Source organism: Centroberyx gerrardi, chromosome 20 (genome assembly GCF_048128805.1).
Source record: "Centroberyx gerrardi isolate f3 chromosome 20, fCenGer3.hap1.cur.20231027, whole genome shotgun sequence".
NCBI classification, from domain to species: domain Eukaryota; kingdom Metazoa; phylum Chordata; class Actinopteri; order Beryciformes; family Berycidae; genus Centroberyx; species Centroberyx gerrardi.
This window is the reverse complement of record NC_136016.1, coordinates 1,760,309-1,780,499: the sequence shown is the minus strand read 5'-3', so window position 1 is coordinate 1,780,499 and position 20,191 is coordinate 1,760,309. Positions and strand designations below refer to the sequence as shown.

Genomic DNA, 20,191 nt, shown 5'->3' with positions numbered 1-20,191 from the left:
GAGTAGGGGTGTCTCACTTACCGCTGTAGAGTTGCATAGGAGGGAGATATACAAGGTAGGTCACACAATCTTACCTGTGCGTGTAACACTCCAGGTTGTCACCGTGATTCATAGTAAATCCTGGGGCCCAACTTATGTTACTTGTTAGCTTATTACAGGGTATTTAAGAGGCGAATTGAGTCGGGGGCAGGGGCTAGAACCCCTTTGTATTCTCGGCCGTCCAGAGTAGGATAGATTTGCGCTCCTACCACGCGGGCGTGTTCCGTCCGTTACACATGTCTTTAAATTAGGCTACAAAGTTTAAGGTATGTTTCATGTACTTACCACGAGCACCAAAATTCATGTCCGAGTCGCCCTCACACACTGGCCAAATGCCAGATATGAGGGTTTCTCCAACAACTGCAGCAACCCTTTCGTCAAATGGCATCAGCTCTGGCTTTCCTGCACCTCCACCAGTGGCACTGACAGTCTGCCGGTGCACAGCGACTCGTCTTTTGACGTCCACTTATTATGCCCAGCCTAGGGGAACTGGACACAACTGAAATGAGTGTGACTCCCCACTTTTCCCCGCTCCCAAGGAAGACCAGAAAAACGGGTTAATAGTCAGAAGTAGCAGGTTTATTCTCCGGTTCACCTTTTGCTTCAGGGTGGGCATAGCCAAAACAATAAACAAAAGGAATACAAAACCAGGGGCCTATACTACGAAGCAGGATTTGGGGTTAGCGAGCTAGCTTTGCGTTTAACCCTGGTTTTTCGGTCTCACAAAGGTGGTTCACTTTTAACCGGGGTAGATCACCATGGTAACTTATGCTGGACGGCTAACCTGCTCCGGAGCAGGTTAAGTTCAGGGTATCGGATCAAAACGTATGAAAGGCCCGCCTTCTGACCAGTCAGCTTTCTGGAAACAGGGAGTCACCATTCCTACAGGATCCCGATATGGACAAATATACAAATGAAAATCCCAATAAAAAACTGAAACCTGTTATTTTTGAATGAACAGACAGTAAGAAGTGCTGTTCGCAGGGCGACGTGTTTACAGACCAGTAGAATCACGTTGTTTTCCATGATAACTTATTATATCGGAGATATAGCAGGTAGGCTACTTAATTGACCAAATTATTGATGGATTAAAGTTACTGTTGCATATATTAATTGCGCTGACTTTATTTAATTTGTTTCCAACAGTGTTTGGTTCAATGTCGGCTATTCATATTCCATTACCGCAGCCCCGAAGAACATGAGGCCGACTTTATGAATAGAAAATCTTTTTACAGCCTCAATGTGTCCACAAACTATTTTATCAATGAAAAATATGCCCACTGTGTCCTAATGACGGGGCAGTTCCTCCAGTAATCCTCTCTAGCCTTGGAAGCAGAAACAACTTACTTTTCACGGTTATGTTTTGTAATGCTGACAGTTATTCATTATAAGACTTTGTTCTTCTTGAGAGAAGAACCCAATGTTAGTAGCTATCCATTTCTTTCCGATACCCATGTGTTGAAAATGTCAGCAGGAAATATTAGGGCTTATATCATCCTATAATTAGGTCTATTGTTTATGGCTTTTATTGTTTGATTAGCCTATTTTATTATTTTCGCCTATTTTTAGGCTATTACTTATTTTTATAGTTTTGCGCTTATATTCTATGTCCTTTTCCCCACTGAATCATATTACTTTTGCTGCACAACTATCTAATTTCCCCACGGGGATCAGTAGTTTCATCTTATCTTATCCGAATTGTCTGATCTGGATCTGTCCATGTTGCAAGTGATTGGCTATTTGTTACAAACCCCGCCTCTTTCATGTGAACGCGCTCATAGCTGGAGAGGTAAATCCTGGGTTGACAGAGCCAGTTGATAACCAGCTACGTGAGACCGGTTATCAGGATCGCCAATGTTAGGTTTAGTGAAGCCGGCTAACTCAAACATACCCTGACTTTGTTGAACTTGCTTCGTAGTATAGGCCCCAGGTCTAACTTACCTATCAAAAATAAAGGGAAACAAACGAACATAGGTAGCTAACCTAACTCCCTAAACAAAACATGAGAAAACAGAGTACTTAAACAAAAAGGCTACCCACCCCTACAGGCCTGGAGCTGCTACTGGAATAGGTGTTTACAGATAACTCAAGGTCCTTAAATACTGCAACTGCATACAAGTTACTGGAGCTTAGTTACAAAGTCAGCAGCTGCATCACAACATGGTCTGGCTGGTTGGGAGCAGGGAAGAAGAGAGCCCATGGTACCAGAGCCATATAGAGAGAGAGTTGCGTCATCTCCGTTCTCTCCAATGGACCATTTTTTTACAGCAATGGCGGATCGCGGAGCCTCTCAATAGTTCCCGGAAGTTAGCGGCTAACACTAGCAGCGCAGTAGAGTTGCAGCGGAATGGACCGTTTGTGATGTACTTTGAAAGGGTAAGATGTTTAAAGAATCAGATTGTATATTATCAGCACATCTGTATCAAATTAACATGTGCATTAAAGCATGTTAGTGGATTATCCCCCTCTAAATTAGTAGATTTAGGGAACGTTAACAGATAACAGATTAGGCTAGGATACTGAATAAAGTTAGCAACACATAACGTTAACCACGAACAGCCTATTAATTATAAATTCCGTTCTCTTAATGCCATTTCATCCAACGTTGTGGAATTAGAGAAAAATACTTCTAAATGTGATTTTTTGCGGGGTGGGGGGAGTTAAATATTAGTTAAATATAACATTGGGGCATGTGTTTGTAGAGTGGTGGGTGGAGGTGGTGAAATGAGGATATCCATTTTGGAGTAAGAGCTAATAATAAAGTTAACGTTACACAATAATAAGGAAGAGAGCTATGTTTGTGATACATCGCTATTGATATGGATTTAGAGTGCATATTTGAGACTTCAAAACAGTAAACAAAAATGTAACTTATGGGTTGAGTGTTTTTAGGCTTTGTGATTCTGTTGACTATTACCTGTCTATATTATGTTGCAGCTCAGCTGATTTTGGATTGATGGCAAAGGGAGAGGGAAGTTGGAGGACCTAAGTGAGATTGAAAACACAAGGTAAGTTTAAAATAGGCCAGCAATTTTGAAAAATGAATCATACTAGGCTAAATGGGGAATCATACTAAATACTAAAAGTATTATACTACAGTATTATATAAGTAATCATACTAAACATGTATTCTATTACTGTATTATATAAGTAATCTTATCTTGTTAGTGTATATTAGTAACCTGCTGTAGGAGCACTGGACATGTATACACTCATTACATATATAAAAGACAACCAAGAACATGAGACAACTTTATATAAATTAATATCACATCAGTAACTGATGCCACTTGTCATACTTTGTTAAACATCAGCAGCAAAAGCTGTTGATGATCACAACTAATGAAGTTCCATAACTTAAGTTGAGGAACAAAGACCACACCTCATCTCCCAAGGCAATTTCCCATCCAAGCCTATATAGGTGTGTCTAACCCTTTCTCCTCTGTCTTTTTCTCCCTCTCTCCCTCTCTCTTTCAGCCCAAGAACCACAGGGGGATTCAATGGAGCCTGAAGACTCCCTGCAATGAGACAGCACCCTCACCCTGCACCCTGAGTCTCAACTCCCTGGGTTTTACAAGCCTTTCCCTGTTCCTTATTTTTAATAAACCAAACATTAAGCTTCCCAATGGTATGGTCTTTGTTTGTGAAAAAGTGCAAATGAAGTGTTTGAATATTATTACCTCGCATATTTTTTTGTTGTTGTGATCTTTAGTGATAGTAAGATTGCTCCTGCTGACTTGAGCCAACCATTTTTTTCTCCTCTCCGTGTCAGTGGGGAAACTGTACACTTATTTGTGGTTTCCATAACATTTGGAAATAAGTGTTTATTATCAAGGATGGTAACCAGTCAGTAACTGTGTCCACTTGGACACGAGACACTTTTTTAATAGTTTTATATTGTTTATCTTCATAGTTTTTATAGTGTGTTATATTGATCTATATTGCCTTCATCTTTTCTGCACCATTTTTATTCTTATTTACCTTATTATTTTACTGTATTATATACCTTATTTCCTGTCATTGTACTGTACACCACTGCTGTGACACCCGAATTTCCCCTAGGGGATCAATAAAGTGCAATCTTATCTTATCTTATCTTAGCTGCTGCTAACCATATATCATTTTATCATCCCCAGCTCCACCCCAGCATCCACCTGTAGGCTCTGATTCTAGGTCTCCCCCGGATTGTCCCTCCCTGGCTGCTCTCTTTGGCTAGCTAGGTGCACGCTTGCAGGGAGTGACAGGATTAGAGCCTAGACGCCATACTAAACTCTGTATATTTGCATTCATTCTCAATAATCTGTTAACGTGAGTTGGCAGACTGAATTATGTTCAAGGTCAATTTGATAGAAAGAAATGCCAGCGCTCATAATGTCCTTTCGTCTTTTTAATACATGGGCAGCTAGATAAAAACTCACTGATGAAGTAGGGATTGACATAAACCACACTAGCTTGTGAAAATACATTCGTACATTTGTACTCCTTTCTCCGAGCGATTGGAGCATCCCCATGCAGCACAGCAAACCATGGTGGAGACTATATGCAAGGACAACACGGAGGAAAGGGCACAGACAACCTGCTTGACATGCTATTCATGTTTCTGAGTTTATTAGAGATTTATTTAATGAATTCATTGCGGTAAATAAATGCATAGTAAAAAGACAAAAGATACATAAAATATATATATTTATATGTGTATAAATATATATGTGTTTTAATGTGTCCTGTCCTGTCTGGATGGGATGTGTTTTAATGTACCCTTTTTAATAAGCAGATTTCTGCTTAAGTCATTAAGATTACTTAGGCCCTCAGTTACCATGGGATTACTGAAACCACCATGAATTAAAGAAATGGTAGAAAATTAATCTAATCTGAATTTTGAAACATTCCTTCCCTTCCCCTCCCTTTAAATATATCAATAAACATTAGGATGCGATTACTCTTGACTACCATACAAGTTTTACTTTTTAAAAAAACATTGATGTAACTACATACACATGTCGGTGTGCTATATAAATATTGTATATAAATATTGTAAATCAATGCATTTATTGACTACTAATTACCAAAAATCGCAGTTCTGTCTCTCTGTATTTACGTTTTCAAATTGCCCGCCAAGTACTTCCTGGAACTATCTGAAGCTACGTGAATCACGTGACGATCAAGCATTTTGGACTTCCGTTGACGCAACTCTCTCTCTATATGGCTCTGCATGGTACCAGCTGTCCTCTGGCCTTATATCCCTGGAGCTGTCATCCACAGGCCAATCAGCACACAGGACACACCCCTCCAATCACCTGGTTCATCCAATAGTAAAACCCCCACCTGCAAGCAATTACCCACACTCCAGAGAGAGCACAGAAAGGGAGAGAGAGAGAAAACAGAATATGCCGGCATACATACACACTACAGAACATGCCAGCATACATGACCCCCACTGGGCCATAACACCCCCCCATCAAAAAAAAATCAAACATTTTCCCCCCAAAAGAAAATGTTTGATACTTAGGGGGCATGGCAACAGGATAGAGCATCGGCCATTACATTGTCGACCCCCCTCTTATAGCGAATGTCAATGTCGAAGTCATGCAACAGCAACGACCAACGCATAAGCCGTTGGTTGTTGTTTCGCATCTGCGACAGGAAGATCAAAGGATTGTGGTCAGAATAGGCCAAAATAGGCGGCGGGCTTGAACCAAGGTAAACTTCAAAATGTTGTAATGCAAGTAATAAGGCCAGGGCTTCCGTTTCGATGGTACTATAGTTTACCTGGTGTTTGTTAAATTTCTTTGAGAAATAGCTGACTGGGTGATCAATACCACATTCATCCTCCTGTAACAAAACTGCGCCTGCACCAATACCATTCGCGTCAATCTCAAGCTTGAATGGGTGTGTGAAGTCTGGGGCAGCGAGCACTGGTGCACTACAGAGGAGAGCCTTGGTGGAGTCAAATGCTGCCTGGCAGCCAGGTGACCATATGAATGGTTTCTTTGGACTGACTAGACCGGTCAGGGGAGCGACGACGTCAGCGAAGTTTTTACAGAACCCACGATAGTAACCACACATTCCTAAGAAACGACAGAGTCCACAGCGAGTCCACGGCTCAGGATAGTCTACGATGGCCTGTATTTTTGCGGCTACAGGGCGCACCTGCCCTTGCCCAACCTCCTTTTCCAAATATGTGATAACAGCCTTCCCAAACTCACATTTGGCCAGATTTAGAGTGAGGGAAGCATCACGTAAGCGGCCGAAAATTTCATGCAACGTCTGCATATGAGAGGACCATGAGGATGAATATGCCACCATGTCATCCAAGTAGACTTCACAGTTTGTCACACCACTTAATACCTTGCTCATTAAACGCTGGAAAGTGGCTGGGGCATTCCTTAAGCCAAATGGCATGACCATATATTGGAGGAAGTGGTCAGCTGAAATTTCAGACGCTCGAGGTGTTAGACGCACTTGCCAGTATCCCCTGAGTAAGTCTAACTCGGTGACATATTTGGCCGAACCAACACGATCCACGCAATCTTCCATACGAGGAAGAGGGAAAAAGTCAGGTTTTGTAATGGCGTTCACTTTGCGGAAATCATTACAGAAACGAGGCGTTTGGTCGGATTTGGGGACAAGGAGTGAAGGTGAACTCCACGCACTGGAGCTCGGAACTGCAAAGCTGTTCTCTAGGAGAGAGTCAACCTCCTTCTGCATGACAGCCCGTTTTGTGGGATTGACGCGGTACGCTTGTTGTTTGATGGGCCTTTGGTCACCCACATCAATGTCATGACTCAACACATTTGTCTGAGTTGGACTGTCACCAAATAGAGCTAGGTGACTCTTAATAAGCCCACAGATATCATTTTTGGCAGACTCAGACAAGTGTGACGAATTTGCATCTAAATTACCTAGGATTTCCGAATTCTTCAGACGTGCACAGGGAACGGAACCATTCTTGTCATTCAGTCCATCCTCCTCCAGACTGTATGACAAAGACACCACAGTGGCAGCAGGGGACAACACAACAGGACTGCCACGGACAAAGTAGCACTTAATCATATTTATGTGACACACACGAGATTTCTTCTTTCGATCAGGCATACTGATTACATAATCTGTATCACTCAATTTACGCTCAACAGCATAGGGACTGCAAAATTTGGCCTGCAGGCATGAACCAGCAAGGGGCAGCAGGACCAACACTTGTTCGCCAGGCTCAAACGTTCTGGCAACCGTTTTCTTATCATACCTCTGCTTCATTTCAATTTGTGCCATGGAGAGCGAGTTTCGAGCCAATTCACAGGCTTGGTGCAGTTTCTCCCGAAAAGTACTCACAAAATCTAGGATGTTGTGGCTAGGACTGGGTTTGTCAGCGAGCAATTTCTCCCGCAACAAACGCAGCGGACCATGCACAGTGTGTCCAAAGACTAGATCTGCTGGACTGAAACCAAGAGATTCCTATGTGGTTTCCCATGCAGCAAACAGCAGGAGTGGCAACCCCTCATCCCACTCCCGATCTGACTCATTACAATATTTACGAAGCATGGCTTTCAACGTTTGGTGGAATCTCTCCCTGACTCTGAGGGTGGTATGCACTGGAGATACAGTGCTTCACAGACAATTCAGACATTACCTGGGCAAAAACTTTGGACATGAAGTTTGACCCTTGGTCAGTCTGGATGCGTTTCGGCAAAGCAAAAGAATTTCACTAATGCCTTGACGATCGCCCGGACCTTTAAGGTGCGCAACGGAATGGCCTTGGGAAAACAAGTGGCGGCACACATTATGGTGAGGATGTACTGGTAACCAGACTTTGTTTTTGGGAGAGGCCCGACACAGTTCGAATGGTTCCCCAACTGCAGGGATCGGATGTAACGGAGCAGTTGGAATAACCTGGTTAGGTTTACCTGCTACCTGACGTGTGGCAGCAACGGCAGAATTTGGTAACGTCGGACTTTACACCGGGCCAAAAAAAGTACCGAAGGATGCGGTTGTATGTTTTCTTAATGCCCAAATGGCCAGACAAACTGTGATCATGAGCTAGACTCAAAACTTGAGGACGTAACTGTTGTGGTACTACAATTTGATGGACTGAATCACATTCCAGACCGGACACAGGAGACCATTTGCGCACCAAGACACCGTCTTCCAGCAGGTAAGTAACAGGTTGTTCACCATCTCCTTGTTTTTGGGTGGTAGACAAACAAGAAGTTAACGTGCTGTCAGACTGCTGTGCCTTAATGAGTTGAGCTTTGTCTACGGACAGAGTCAAATCATCATCATGGGGTAACAAATCAACCGAGACAGAAGCACACTTTGTGTCTGGAAAGGGGCTTAGTGGATCAGAGGTACCCATAAACGAATCACTGAGATCCACCAAGTCACCAAGCTTTCGAGCTTGGGCACGCGTAACAGCGCACGCCGGAAAGACTGGGGGCAAGTTAAGCACAGCGGAGGCAGAGTCACACACACACGGAACAGGACTCTAAACCACCTCGGGGGGAGGAAACACCTTTCCTCCTGCCAAATCATTCCTTCATTCATTCATTAAATCAACGCCGGGTATGGATAGCTGGGGACGCATGCCAACTTTAACTGGGCCTGACACAAGGGAGGAGGAAAGTTGAACAGTGTGTAAGGGCACACGTAACACACTGTTCCCCACACCAGTATGTCAGAGTCAGAAAATGGCAAAACACCGCCGCGGATGAACGAGTGTTTTGCACTGGTATCACGCAGAATGGTAATCGGGACACAGCTCACTTCATTGCTGGTTAGAGAGACAAATCCTTCAGAGGTGAATGGTTTAAAATCATCATCGATTTTGCCTTCATCAATCCCCGCCATAATCTCTTGCTGCATGGCATTAGACATTTGAATGGTTTGAATGAGAACAGGGGAAATAGAGGTTTTGTATCTCTCCCTCCTTTTAAGCGCTGGGCAGACAGCAATGAGGTGGGAAGGTTCATGACAGTAGAAGCACTCGCGATTTTCAGCTAACACGGGTGCGCTGCGCCGAGAGCCTTTGGGAGATTTTACTTTCTCCATGGGGGCCGAATGATCGCGGCGCATTGGAGGCGAAAAGACACTTTTGTGAGTCAAAGCGAACTCATAGGCCAATATGGCTGCCTCAGAGAGAGCGGTGACCTTTTGCTCATTTAGATAAACCACAGTTCTCTCAGGCAGACACTTCTTGAACTCCTCTAACAAGAGCAGCTCTCGCAACTGCGCAAAATCACTGGCCTTACAGGCCTGACACCATTTATCAAACAGAACTCTAGCTATTTCACAATTCCTAAATTTTTGCCTATAAGCTTCAGGGACTAGCTCATAGGCACGCAAAACAGTGGCTTTTACAGTATCATAATCTAGGCTCTGTCCAATGGAGAGGCTAGCACACACTTCTTGGGCCTTGCCTACTAGTTTACACTGTAGCAAGAGGGACCAGACATCTCTTGGCCAGTGCAAGGTGGCTGCAATACGCTCAAAAGCGTTAAAGTACGAGTCAGAGTCTGAGGTGGAAGCCATAACTAATAGACTGCATGTTTGATTTTCACAACGTGTCAGGTTTTGTGTGTGTCTTTCTACCTTATACTATATTTTTTTTTGTTAGGATTATTATGCTACTTCTTCTTCTTCTTCTTCTTCTGCAGTGGTGATTGGAAATGCAGTAAATTGAATTGTTTAAATTACTTGTGAATAAATAAATGTCAAAGCTGTCTCATGTCAAAGCTATTTAATCAATTCAGTGTTTAATTTATTATTTTTGTTACTTCCACCCCTCATAGGGGGAGATGACTTTCCCTCCCTATGGCAGATAGTGGAAGGAGTGAAAGGTCCATGGATAAATCACTTCCAACATGTTTATCCTCTTCAGCAATGACAAAGAGAAAACCTTTGACCGAAGAAGCAACATCCTCTTTGGGACAGGAAGCAAACGGGTTTATGGGAAATGTGGTCTTTTTCAGAAACACTTGCACTCACAATACCACTGGCGTGAGAAAGGCTACCAATTATCTCAACCATGGTCTCATTTGTTTACATTAATTTTATTCAAGGTAGCGCAATTAATTTGACAATGATTTTTTGATGTTTAGAAATACTTAACATCTTTTATATGCCACATGTCAAATTCTATGCCAAATAGAAAGTACAAGCCTAGGCTTATCAACATGCACAGATCTCATTCTGTCAGTCTCTGCTTTACTCTCTCACCTGCACACACAGACCAGCTCCCTTGTCCACTTAACTTTATTTGTCTGATAGTAATATGCATGTTCAAGATGAGGAGAGAAGTGAGAAACTGCAAATAACCACATGGTTGTCATTGTACAGCAGCCTACACTGCTCTGGCAAACTCTCATGCTAGGTATAGCCTTTCTCCTCTATCTCTCAATGTCAACACACATACCACTCCAGTCTCTGAATGTTGACATGCTCATTTGTCTAACTGGACAAGTTGGCTAACAAAGGTACCCAGCATTGGTGTCACGTACCTCTGGGTTTGTGAATTCTTGGTCCATAAAAAGCGATGGTACAAGTGTATTAATACTTGGGATTGTCTTATGAATTTAGGAATGCTATCAACACTAAATACTGCATAGAGAATAAAAGAATGATTTTTGTGTTACTCTGGGCTAATAGATTCTTGTTGCAAAGGCCAGGAGAAGGGTGTGGCCGCACTGTATGACCATCAAGCCTCTCAGTGCTGCAGGGTCTGAGGAGGTGAGGGTAGTAGGGGCCTCCTGAGACAGCCACATCATTTCTTACCAGACTGAAGTAGATGTTATTTTTAAAGAGTAACTAAACCCCAAACCCAAATCTTTGGTGAGGCCTGACATCTAATGGTAAAAAGTAGGGTACTGAACTGGCCATCTGCTATTGGCTGGTCTTTGTGCCAGGTGATGTCACCACCTGTTGTACTCTATAGAAGGTGACATCGCCTGGCACAAAGACCAGCCAATAGCAGATGGCCAGTTCAGTACCCTACTTTTCACCATTAGGTGTCAGGCATCACCACAAATTCGGGTTTGGGGTTTAGTTACTCTTTAAGGACTTCTTCCACGTGCCTTTTTTCCAAGAATACAGTCCTACTGTGAAAAAAGATAACAGTAGCTTCCTATGTGACTTTCTAACATTTTGCTAAATATTTGAAGGCCTATGACCTTTGAGAAACTCCCTCCGCTGGTAAACCGAATCAAAATGTTTTAGATATCTAGTCTATTTCCTGGTGTTAATGACATCAAATATACCCAGATTTTAGTGAATGCTCTGATTGTTGATGAGGTGCACCATAGTTTGTCAGACAGTAGCCAACTGGCTGCTTGCCAAACTAGCCAACATCACCATGCTTTGATTATGGATTGTTGATGGGTGCCAGCACTGGATACTTGTTCCCCAAAGATAAAAATATGGGTATGCAGTGGATAGCGCAATTGGAGGAAGGGATTTCACTTTCCCTCTGTCCTACAAGCTTTGTCTGCAACTGGGACATAAATAATTCTAACACTAGGTACCTTGCTTGGCCAATTTGTGTTGTTGAAAAATGCTTAAGTTTGACAAGCCAGACATCATCCATCAAACTTCTTTGGGTGTTGCTAAACATGTGAACAAGGCCACCTGCCCCGTCCCACCCCCCACCCCCAATCCTACTGAGAATTGGCTCAGCCATAGCCTTTACTCAAGCTCTGCTGTGTCAAAAGTGACTTACCAGAGGTGAGAAGGACACTAAGGAGGGGGGATCAAACAATCAACAAAGCCTGGTTTCAAGCCTGGTTCATCGCCTGATTTTTAGCCTGGTTTCTAGTCTGTCAGGATGCTGCCTCAGATGCAAACTGCGGAGGAGGAGCTGCTGGACTACACCATGCAGGAGGAAGAGTGGGATAGGGACCTGCTCCTAGACCCCGCCTGGGAAAAACAACAAAGGAAGGTTGGTCATCCTATTCTAGGATCATTATTTGAAATTAGGGGAGGAATGAGGAATACCCTCCCCTTCATTCCAGCTAAACTCCCTTTATCAAGATGGATTCAGAAATTGTCCTCATGATAACAAGCAAAAGAGCCCCGAGTATAGTCTAGTTATTAATAGTTCTCCTTGACATTGCGACTGTTTAAAAATTCCTTATCATTATCTTGTCAAAAGTATTTTGACGTGAATTGTGGAGTCACTGACACACAACCAGTTTTGCAAGGAGTGCCTTGACATGCTACTGTATTGAAGCTAAGTGCTGATAATGACCTCCAACATCAGCACGAACATGTTGCCAGGACCCGGATGGGAATGTCCAACAATAGACCACCACAGACATGACCGGTGCTCAGTGCCATTCCTCTGATGTGAATAGCATAAGAGCTGTCACCACATCTCAACCACATCTGATGTTCATGAAAGAGGGATGCTAGCCTGGCAAGGCCTAATTTTAACTGAGGGGCAGAGAGAGAGAGAGAGAGAATTGCACTAGGAATTATTAGGAATCATTCTAGAGATGAGTCTGTCTCAGGGAATTCATGCCTTTATTTGAACTCAGCTTTATTAATAAAAGATAAGGTGAAAATGTATTGATTCCCCATTGGGAATCAACACTAGAGCATGGTAAATAAAGATGAATGAATGCTTGGACATGAATAACATTTGCTGCCAGCAGCCATGTCAACTGCCACATCGCCTGCTGTAACTAGCTACAGTTAATTGATAAAATAAGACAAAACAGGTTTAAATAATATCCTGGCTCCTGGAGTCTTCAATAGCCTACTTCCACACTTGCTGCTGTAAAAGTATGTCGCTACTGGAAATCAAGTTGATGATTGACATCTACATGAATTATTTGTAAGGTAATGGACAAAAAATAGCTTTTTATCAAAAACAAAAAATATGATCAACCTTTACATCTAGAGGATACTACCTGGGTTGTATTATACATGTCAGTAAATTCAATTCACAGTTGGAGGTTTAAGTCATTCACAAAACACGCTTTTATGCAAATTCTCCATTGGGCCCCATTCTATTTGGTCTCTCTGCTAGAGAGAATACTACCATATTTGATCACTAGGGTCAAAGGTGCATTTTTTAAGTTGAATGTCTGTGTGATGTCTCCTAAACCAGTGATTCTCAACCTTTTTCATATCAAGGACCCCTAATTTAGTCCACATTAGAGCCATGGATCCCCATTTGATGGGATTTTGTCTCTCTGATCCAAATCTGAAAATATTTTTATTGTTAGATATGATTTTGTCCAGAATTCCATGACCTATTCCATTGTAGGTAGAGAGATAACAGCTAAACTATGATCACAATTATCATTCCTCTACATTCTCTAATTGTGTTAACCTCTTATAAATGGTAAATAATGGTGAAGTTGGTGACGATGGTGAAGAACAATTCATCAGTTTGCTGGGGACCCCCTGGAACCCCCTCAAGGACCCTGGTGGTCCCCGGACCCCACATTGAGAACCACTGTCCTAAACAATTCAGTTCCATTGGCTCCGCCTGAAATCATTCAAGTCAATGGAGGAGTATCAACGCAGCGCCGCCTTGTGGACAGCGACTTCGTGCACAATAGAGTGGCGCATACGTTGAAAAATGTCAAACTTGCCGTTGGCAGCGGACCATCAGAATCTGACGTTTTCAATCGTAAGTGATCAAACCACCGAAGAAGATGAATGGTTGGCATAGCAACGAGTAAACAATGTATGTTTTCAATAAATGGAACTTGTTTGAAATATATTTTATTATTTGACTTTTTATTCAAGAGCGGTAGCTTGCTGGCCCAACCTCCAGGCTGTTGTTGTAACAAACCTGCCATTTTCACTTATTTTGCTATTTGCCGCCATGCTGCATCACGTAAACCTTGATTTCCGTATAGCTATCGCTAGTGGTGTCATACAGGCAGGGATGCGCCAACATGGCCATTTTCAGGTGTGCCCTGATTCCTTTAGGAGGTCAGGGACATGGGGTGATCAGGGTCTCTGCATCAAATTGCAGCTTCCTGTCAGTAAATATTAATAGTGTGAGAGGATAAATGGTTTCGTATTGAATTTCACATTTCCACACATGTGAATGGTGATTTGTGCTTTATTTTCAGGTAAAATGCAAAATCTCCAGAATGCAGACATAGCTGTCAGTACAATACATGGTGTGTGTGTGTGTGTGTGTGTGTATGTATGAGAACAGCGGACACTGTTAAATGGAAATGACAGGTGGCTAGTTTGCATTTCAGTTTCTAAAAGTAGCCTCTGATGACATGAACACACACACACACAAACTCACACAAGCAAACATGTACATACACGCTGACAAGGTCAAAAGTCCTGTTGACCAATCCTGAATGGAAAAAGCAAACAATCAGAGCGTGCAGCCTGCCAGCCAGCAAAGCTATGCATAGCCAAGAGTGGAAGCAACAAATTTTATTTATTACGCTTTATTTATTTATGTCAGTTTTACTTGAGTATGTTTTGACTGAAATGTTGTATTTGGCTACATTTTAAATCCCATCCATTACAGAGTACAGATTTTGCAGGCTCTCCATAAGCATTGCAACAACAACTGGCCGATCGTAAACTGGCCAGTTGTGAAGCCACTTAACAGTAAAGAAGAGTAATCTGCCTTTGCAGTTTCATACACTTTATTTTTTGATTTTTATCAATGAAAAGTCTAGTTTGAACTGTGTTCTCTAATTCTTTTGCAATTGCATGGGAAAGATAATATGGAACAATGTTTTTAAAGGTAATTCAGTAACTCAGTCACTTTTACTTGGGTAGATTTTTGCAACAGTAATTTTGCTTCTACATAAGTAAAGCTAATCACATTGGAGAAGATCAGATTTACCTGATTAGCCTTTAGGGGTGTTGGACTACTAACTACTAACACGAAAAAAGGCAGAAAAAAAGGCAATCAAGTCACAGCACGATTAGTGTGATCCGTTCTGGTTGTTTGTCATGGAGGGAAGGCAGAAACAGGTATTTGAGGAGTGCAGTCAGTTTCCACAGAACCGACTGCCTTTACTGAATAATTTTTTTGTGAGGGGAAACTGACTGGATGCCAAGAGGAGGTGAAAGGGAGCTCACACAGCAGCCAGTTAGGACAGCAAACCTCAAAAAAGGACATTAAGAAGCTGAGATATATATATAAAAAAAGGTTCTATTAATTCAACACAAAAAGTGAAGACAAAAGGTTTAAAGAGTAACTAAACCCCACCCAAATCTGTGGTGAAGCCTGACACATAATGGTGAAAAGTAGGGTACTGAACTGGCCATCTGCTATTGGCTGGTCTTTGTGCCAGGTGATGTCACCTTCTATAGAGTACAACAGGTGGTGACATCACCTGGCACAAAGACCAGCCAATAGCAGATGACCCTACTTTTCACCATTAGGTGTCAGGCTTCACCACAGATTTGGGTTTGGTGTTTAGTTACTCTTTAAACAAACTTTTCAGCTCATCAGGCTATCATCAGTGCTTCTTCAATTATAACTATCTATTAGCGAATAATTAGCTTCTTAAAGGATATGTTTGGCGATTTTGGACCTATATATAATTATATAGTCTCTTACATACCTGTAGTACTAGGACCGAGTCAGCTGTCAGTTGAAAATATTCTTATCAATTATTTTATTTTCCATACTCTTACTTTTTCATACAGATTTTTCTTTTATTTTTACTTTGATATTTTATTCCCTTTGATGTATTTATTTTGACCTGTAACGTGGTTGTGTTGTTAAGTAAATATAAAATGCCTAACTCTCCTCTCTCCTCCTCTCCTCCCTTCCTCCCTCACTTCCTCCTCTCCTCTCCTCTCCTCTCCTCTCCTCTCCTCTCCTCTCCTCCTCTAGACCTTTACAGCATGGTGTAACTCCCATCTGAGGAAGGCAGGAACTCAGATTGACAACATTGAGGAGGAGTTCAGGAACGGCCTGAAGCTCATGCTACTTCTGGAGGTTATTTCTGGTGAGGGTGGTGACTATAATACCAAAATAATACAACACACACAAACACAATCCTATTTCAATCATGTTTGAATCCTATCCCTTCATCTTTCCTTTTTTCAATGTGAAATCAAAAGCATGCACTTGCTTTTTAATCTGCATTGAAAAAACAAAAACAAAAAAAACACTTTTTTTTTTTGCTATTTCCCCCTTTGTTGAGCGTGGATTACTTTCTGTACTTTGATATGATGAGTTTTTGGTTTTATGCACCAAGGTAAAGTTTGATCAGTGATTGGGCATGGTGTTTTGTTTTCCATTTCCATGAGCATTCATATATAAAGTATATATACTATATATAAATAGTATAATTGAGTGTTTCTACTGCAGGCGAGAGACTTCCCAAGCCCGATAGAGGGAAGATGCGCTTCCATAAGATCGCCAATGTGAACAAAGCTCTTGATTACATCACCAGTAAAGGAGTCAAACTGGTCTCTATTGGAGCAGAGGGTAAAACAGGACATAGTACACACACAATGTGTTAAGTCTTGAGACTGCATCCCATTGAAACATGTGTTTTGTGCCCTTGCAGAGATAGTGGATGGTAATGTGAAGATGACTCTGGGAATGATCTGGACCATCATCCTCCGCTTTGCCATTCAGGACATTTCTGTGGAGGGTAAGGATATATCTATCTATGTATCTACCTATCTACCTTTCTGTCTGTTGGCCTGCCTGTCTGTACACATTATTATCTTTAGAAATGTTGCACAATTAGGAATATTACTTGTTGCCCTCAGTGTAAATACTGAACATCTATTTCCTTTTTACTTGGTCTTAGACGTTATTTTTAATGACAATCAGTCAATATGTCACTGCACAAATTTTGATCTTCATTTAAAATTGTGTGTTGCAGAAAGAAAGATAGACATAAGGATCTGGTAGAGCAGCACCATGTGCTTTTTTCATCTGAGGCCTCAACTGACACAAAACAATAAAATGGCACATTTTAAAACAGACATGTCTCAACAGTGCAATACTATAATATGTGCCTGTGTTGACTGCAGTCCATGGAAACAACAATCCGCCTTTACAATCACTGAAGTGTGATGTGTCAGTCACAAAGTCATGAAGGTGCCCTGGCCTCCAGTAGGTATGAACTAGGCAGGGCTCCTGCTCAGGTTCTTCAGTCAGGAGCTCTTCTTCAACCAGCATGGAAACTTCAGCAAGTCTCCTCAAGGGCAGGACGCTATTCAGATTGTAGGGTCTTCCTACTTTAATGGGAAGAGCATTTGGAGTTGGTACTGAACAATGGGCCTCTGGGTCAAGTGAGCTGCAAGAAATCTGCCAGTGTAAACTGGGGCCCATTGTTTGTTGTGATTTTCTTTGAGAGCTACAGATCCAGGAGGGCACCCTGGTGGTGGGTGTGTCAGCTGGTATAACCTTAGCAGGTCATAGGTAAATCCATGCACTCCCACATATATTATGCTCCAGATGTTTTGAGGGAATTATGATCAGGTGAGAGGTTGTAGTATTGACATTTATGGAGCCCCATTTTTCCCACTAATGCGGCAGCCATGGTCTTGATATCCCTGTAGATGCCTGGCAAGCACACTGGTAGCAGCACTTCTGCTTGATGCCTACTAGGCCTGTGTGTACTGCAGCCTAGACCCATGCACAGTGGGAGGTTGGACCACAGGACAAGCTGTCCCTCCAACAGGATAACTCCTCTATGACTCTGTGCTAAAGTGACATTTCCTCTAGTACTTAAGGAGGCAGCATGCCATAAACTGGCAGAAGACTGGTTCTAATGTAGAGGCAGTTGTGTTCATGTCACTGATGCTGCATTTGTTAGTGTCTTGTCTGTGTGAAGATGTCTGTGTCTGCCTCATTCAGTGTCTAAATCCAGGGCATGAAAAGTGTTGTGTGGATGATGCTAGGGCGCTTAGGGAAAGCCATGCCATTAAGTCACCTTTTGTGACTTATGAGAAAAAAATGGAACAGGAAAATGTAAAAGGAAGAAGAAATTCAGCCACTCATGGATGCCGATGTTCTGAAAATTGTCTTTATTGGTGCATTAAAAAAGTTTTGGCAGAAAGTCTTCATCTGGGTTACATGACAATTACATGACAACCTCAGTCAAATTGGCCACTTCAGTGGACTTACAAATCCTGCTTCCGAGATCATAAGTCATAAATGTGTTATGTTAGTTAATAATAACAAAATGGGCCCCATAAGAAAAGTCAGCACTTAGCTGAGTTAGGCACTTAGCTGTTGTTGTTGTTACTATGTTATTAGATTATTATCCTTACACTTGCTTATTGACTTAACATAACTGCTGACAGGAGTGATGTTTACACTTTATTTTTCTTTTTTTTTTTTTTTATGTAGCGGCACTTTTAGTTTTGAAAGGTGTTCCATAAAGTTACTGTATATATATCTGTTATTGTAGAGGAATCCGTTTCATGGTGTGTTGACAGGTAGCAAATTAACAATGTGTTGTTTTTTTTTTTTTTTTGTTTTTTTTATTACAGGCAAAAATACACATAACACTCACGATAATATGACATGACAATATATCCTCACAAAAAAGAAAAGAAAAAAAAATAGATAAATACATAAATAAATAAAATAAAAAGATAACAATAAATAAAAATAAACAATAAATAAAAAATAAAAATAATAGGATCCCTTCAGTAATTCAAATAATTAGATTGACAGTACCAGTGCATTTTGAAACTAAAATATACATGACAGGTAGAGTGTATTTTTTGTAGTTTTATATAGTCCTACTCTTCACTAGAGCAAATTTTTTCCCATTTCATATTGTGTTGTGCTACTTTGTAATGGTTTGTAGCAATTATTTTTTCCAAAAGGAATTGGCTTCGCACTGTATTTTTTAAGAAACTTAGATTCAAATTAGTTCTTGATTGAGCTTTAAATATAAATATTTTACCTAACAGAACAATTGTATTTATTGTCTGGGGACAGTTTTCATCCAGAACCCCCAACATAATGTTTAAAGGTGTAAATTTAAAATAAATATTGAGTGGCCTTAGCCAATTTTGGATATCGGTCCACAAACTTGCAACATATGGACAATAGAAAAACAAATGCAACTGGTCTTCCTCTTCCTCATTACAGAATCTACATAATGACGATTGTTCAATATTAAACATGTGAAGTTGTTTTTTAGTAGCAGTAATTTTGTAGAATATCTTCAATTGAAAGATTCTGGAGTAGGAATCAATTGTTGTTTTGTAAATAGTTCTGAAAAATTGTTTCCAAGGTATCAAAATATTAAATTCATCTTCCCAAAAGGAACAGACTGTATGTGGGAAGGCAGTGAGGCCTCTGCTCTGTAAAATGAAATTATAAATTATTTTATTTATCTTTGTTTTGGATAGCCATTTCTGACACCTTGTAATAGGTGCACAAACCTGCTGTCTGTATCCACTCTTTTTTAGTTTCCGTTTCCAGTTAATTGGGATAACTGAAATTAACTGATTGAAATTAAAAATATCACATATCTGACCATACATACAGCAAAATTGATGGTATGAAAGGAAATCACCCGTGTTATCTAGTATATCATTTATAAAAATGATTCAATTTCTCTGAAGTGTTTCCCATAAAAAGGGTTTCCCATCTATTAACAGTTCTGAGTTCATCCATATTACCTGATTTTGGATATCTTCTGGGGTATCTGGGGGGTAATACTGGAAACTCAACCAAGCCTTCAATGCATCCTTAAAAAAGGGTGAGAGAAAAATGTTTTGTTCAAAACATTTAAAGAAGGATGCCTCTGGGGAGGGAAGTGCCATTAAGAGATAAATGAACTGAGGAATTACGAGAGTATTAATCAATGTAATCTTTCCTTGTAACGACAGAATTTTCCCTCTCCAAGGTTGTAAAACATTTTTAATTTTCTCAATTTTTCGTTCGTAATTTATCTTAACTAGATCTTTTAGATTATCTGGAATATGAATTCCCAAAACATCTACTGAGCCGTTACTCCACTTGACTGGAGCTGGGCACCGTAGGTCAAAATCTGTACCTCTCACTGGTCCTATTCTCATAATAGTGCATTTATCAAAGTTTGGCTTTAATCCAGATAGTTTAGAAAAAAGATTTAAATCAAGTATGAGGGCATCTAGTGAAGATTTGATGCAGAAAAAAAGTTGCATCATCTGCATATAATGTTATTTTTGTTTCTATCCCATATGGTTTTAAACCTGTTAT

General features: G+C 41.1%; 1 protein-coding gene and 1 long non-coding RNA gene across 6 annotated transcripts in view; both read left to right on the top strand.

The window, feature by feature from the left end:
- The first annotated feature begins 2,296 nt into the window (after window positions 1–2,296).
- Window positions 2,297–3,665, top strand: LOC144543002 (uncharacterized). Its single transcript, XR_013507575.1, has 3 exons — window positions 2,297–2,415; window positions 2,977–3,047; window positions 3,517–3,665. It is a non-coding gene; the product is annotated as an uncharacterized LOC144543002 (long non-coding RNA).
- Window positions 3,666–9,652: 5,987 nt separating this feature from the next.
- LOC139917762 (alpha-actinin-2-like) overlaps window positions 9,653–20,191 on the top strand; it is a 43,955-nt gene continuing 33,416 nt past the window's right edge. For 4 of the 5 annotated variants that reach the window (XM_078290642.1, XM_078290639.1, XM_078290641.1 and 1 more), the window contains exons 1-4: window positions 11,861–11,962; window positions 15,860–15,974; window positions 16,340–16,459; window positions 16,542–16,628. In XM_078290642.1, the coding sequence (XP_078146768.1) occupies window positions 11,861–11,962; window positions 15,860–15,974; window positions 16,340–16,459; window positions 16,542–16,628 (424 nt within the window). Of the gene's footprint in view, window positions 9,686–11,860; window positions 11,963–15,859; window positions 15,975–16,339; window positions 16,460–16,541; window positions 16,629–20,191 lie in introns of those variants that run through there. The other variant, XM_078290643.1, reaches the window with a different exon arrangement.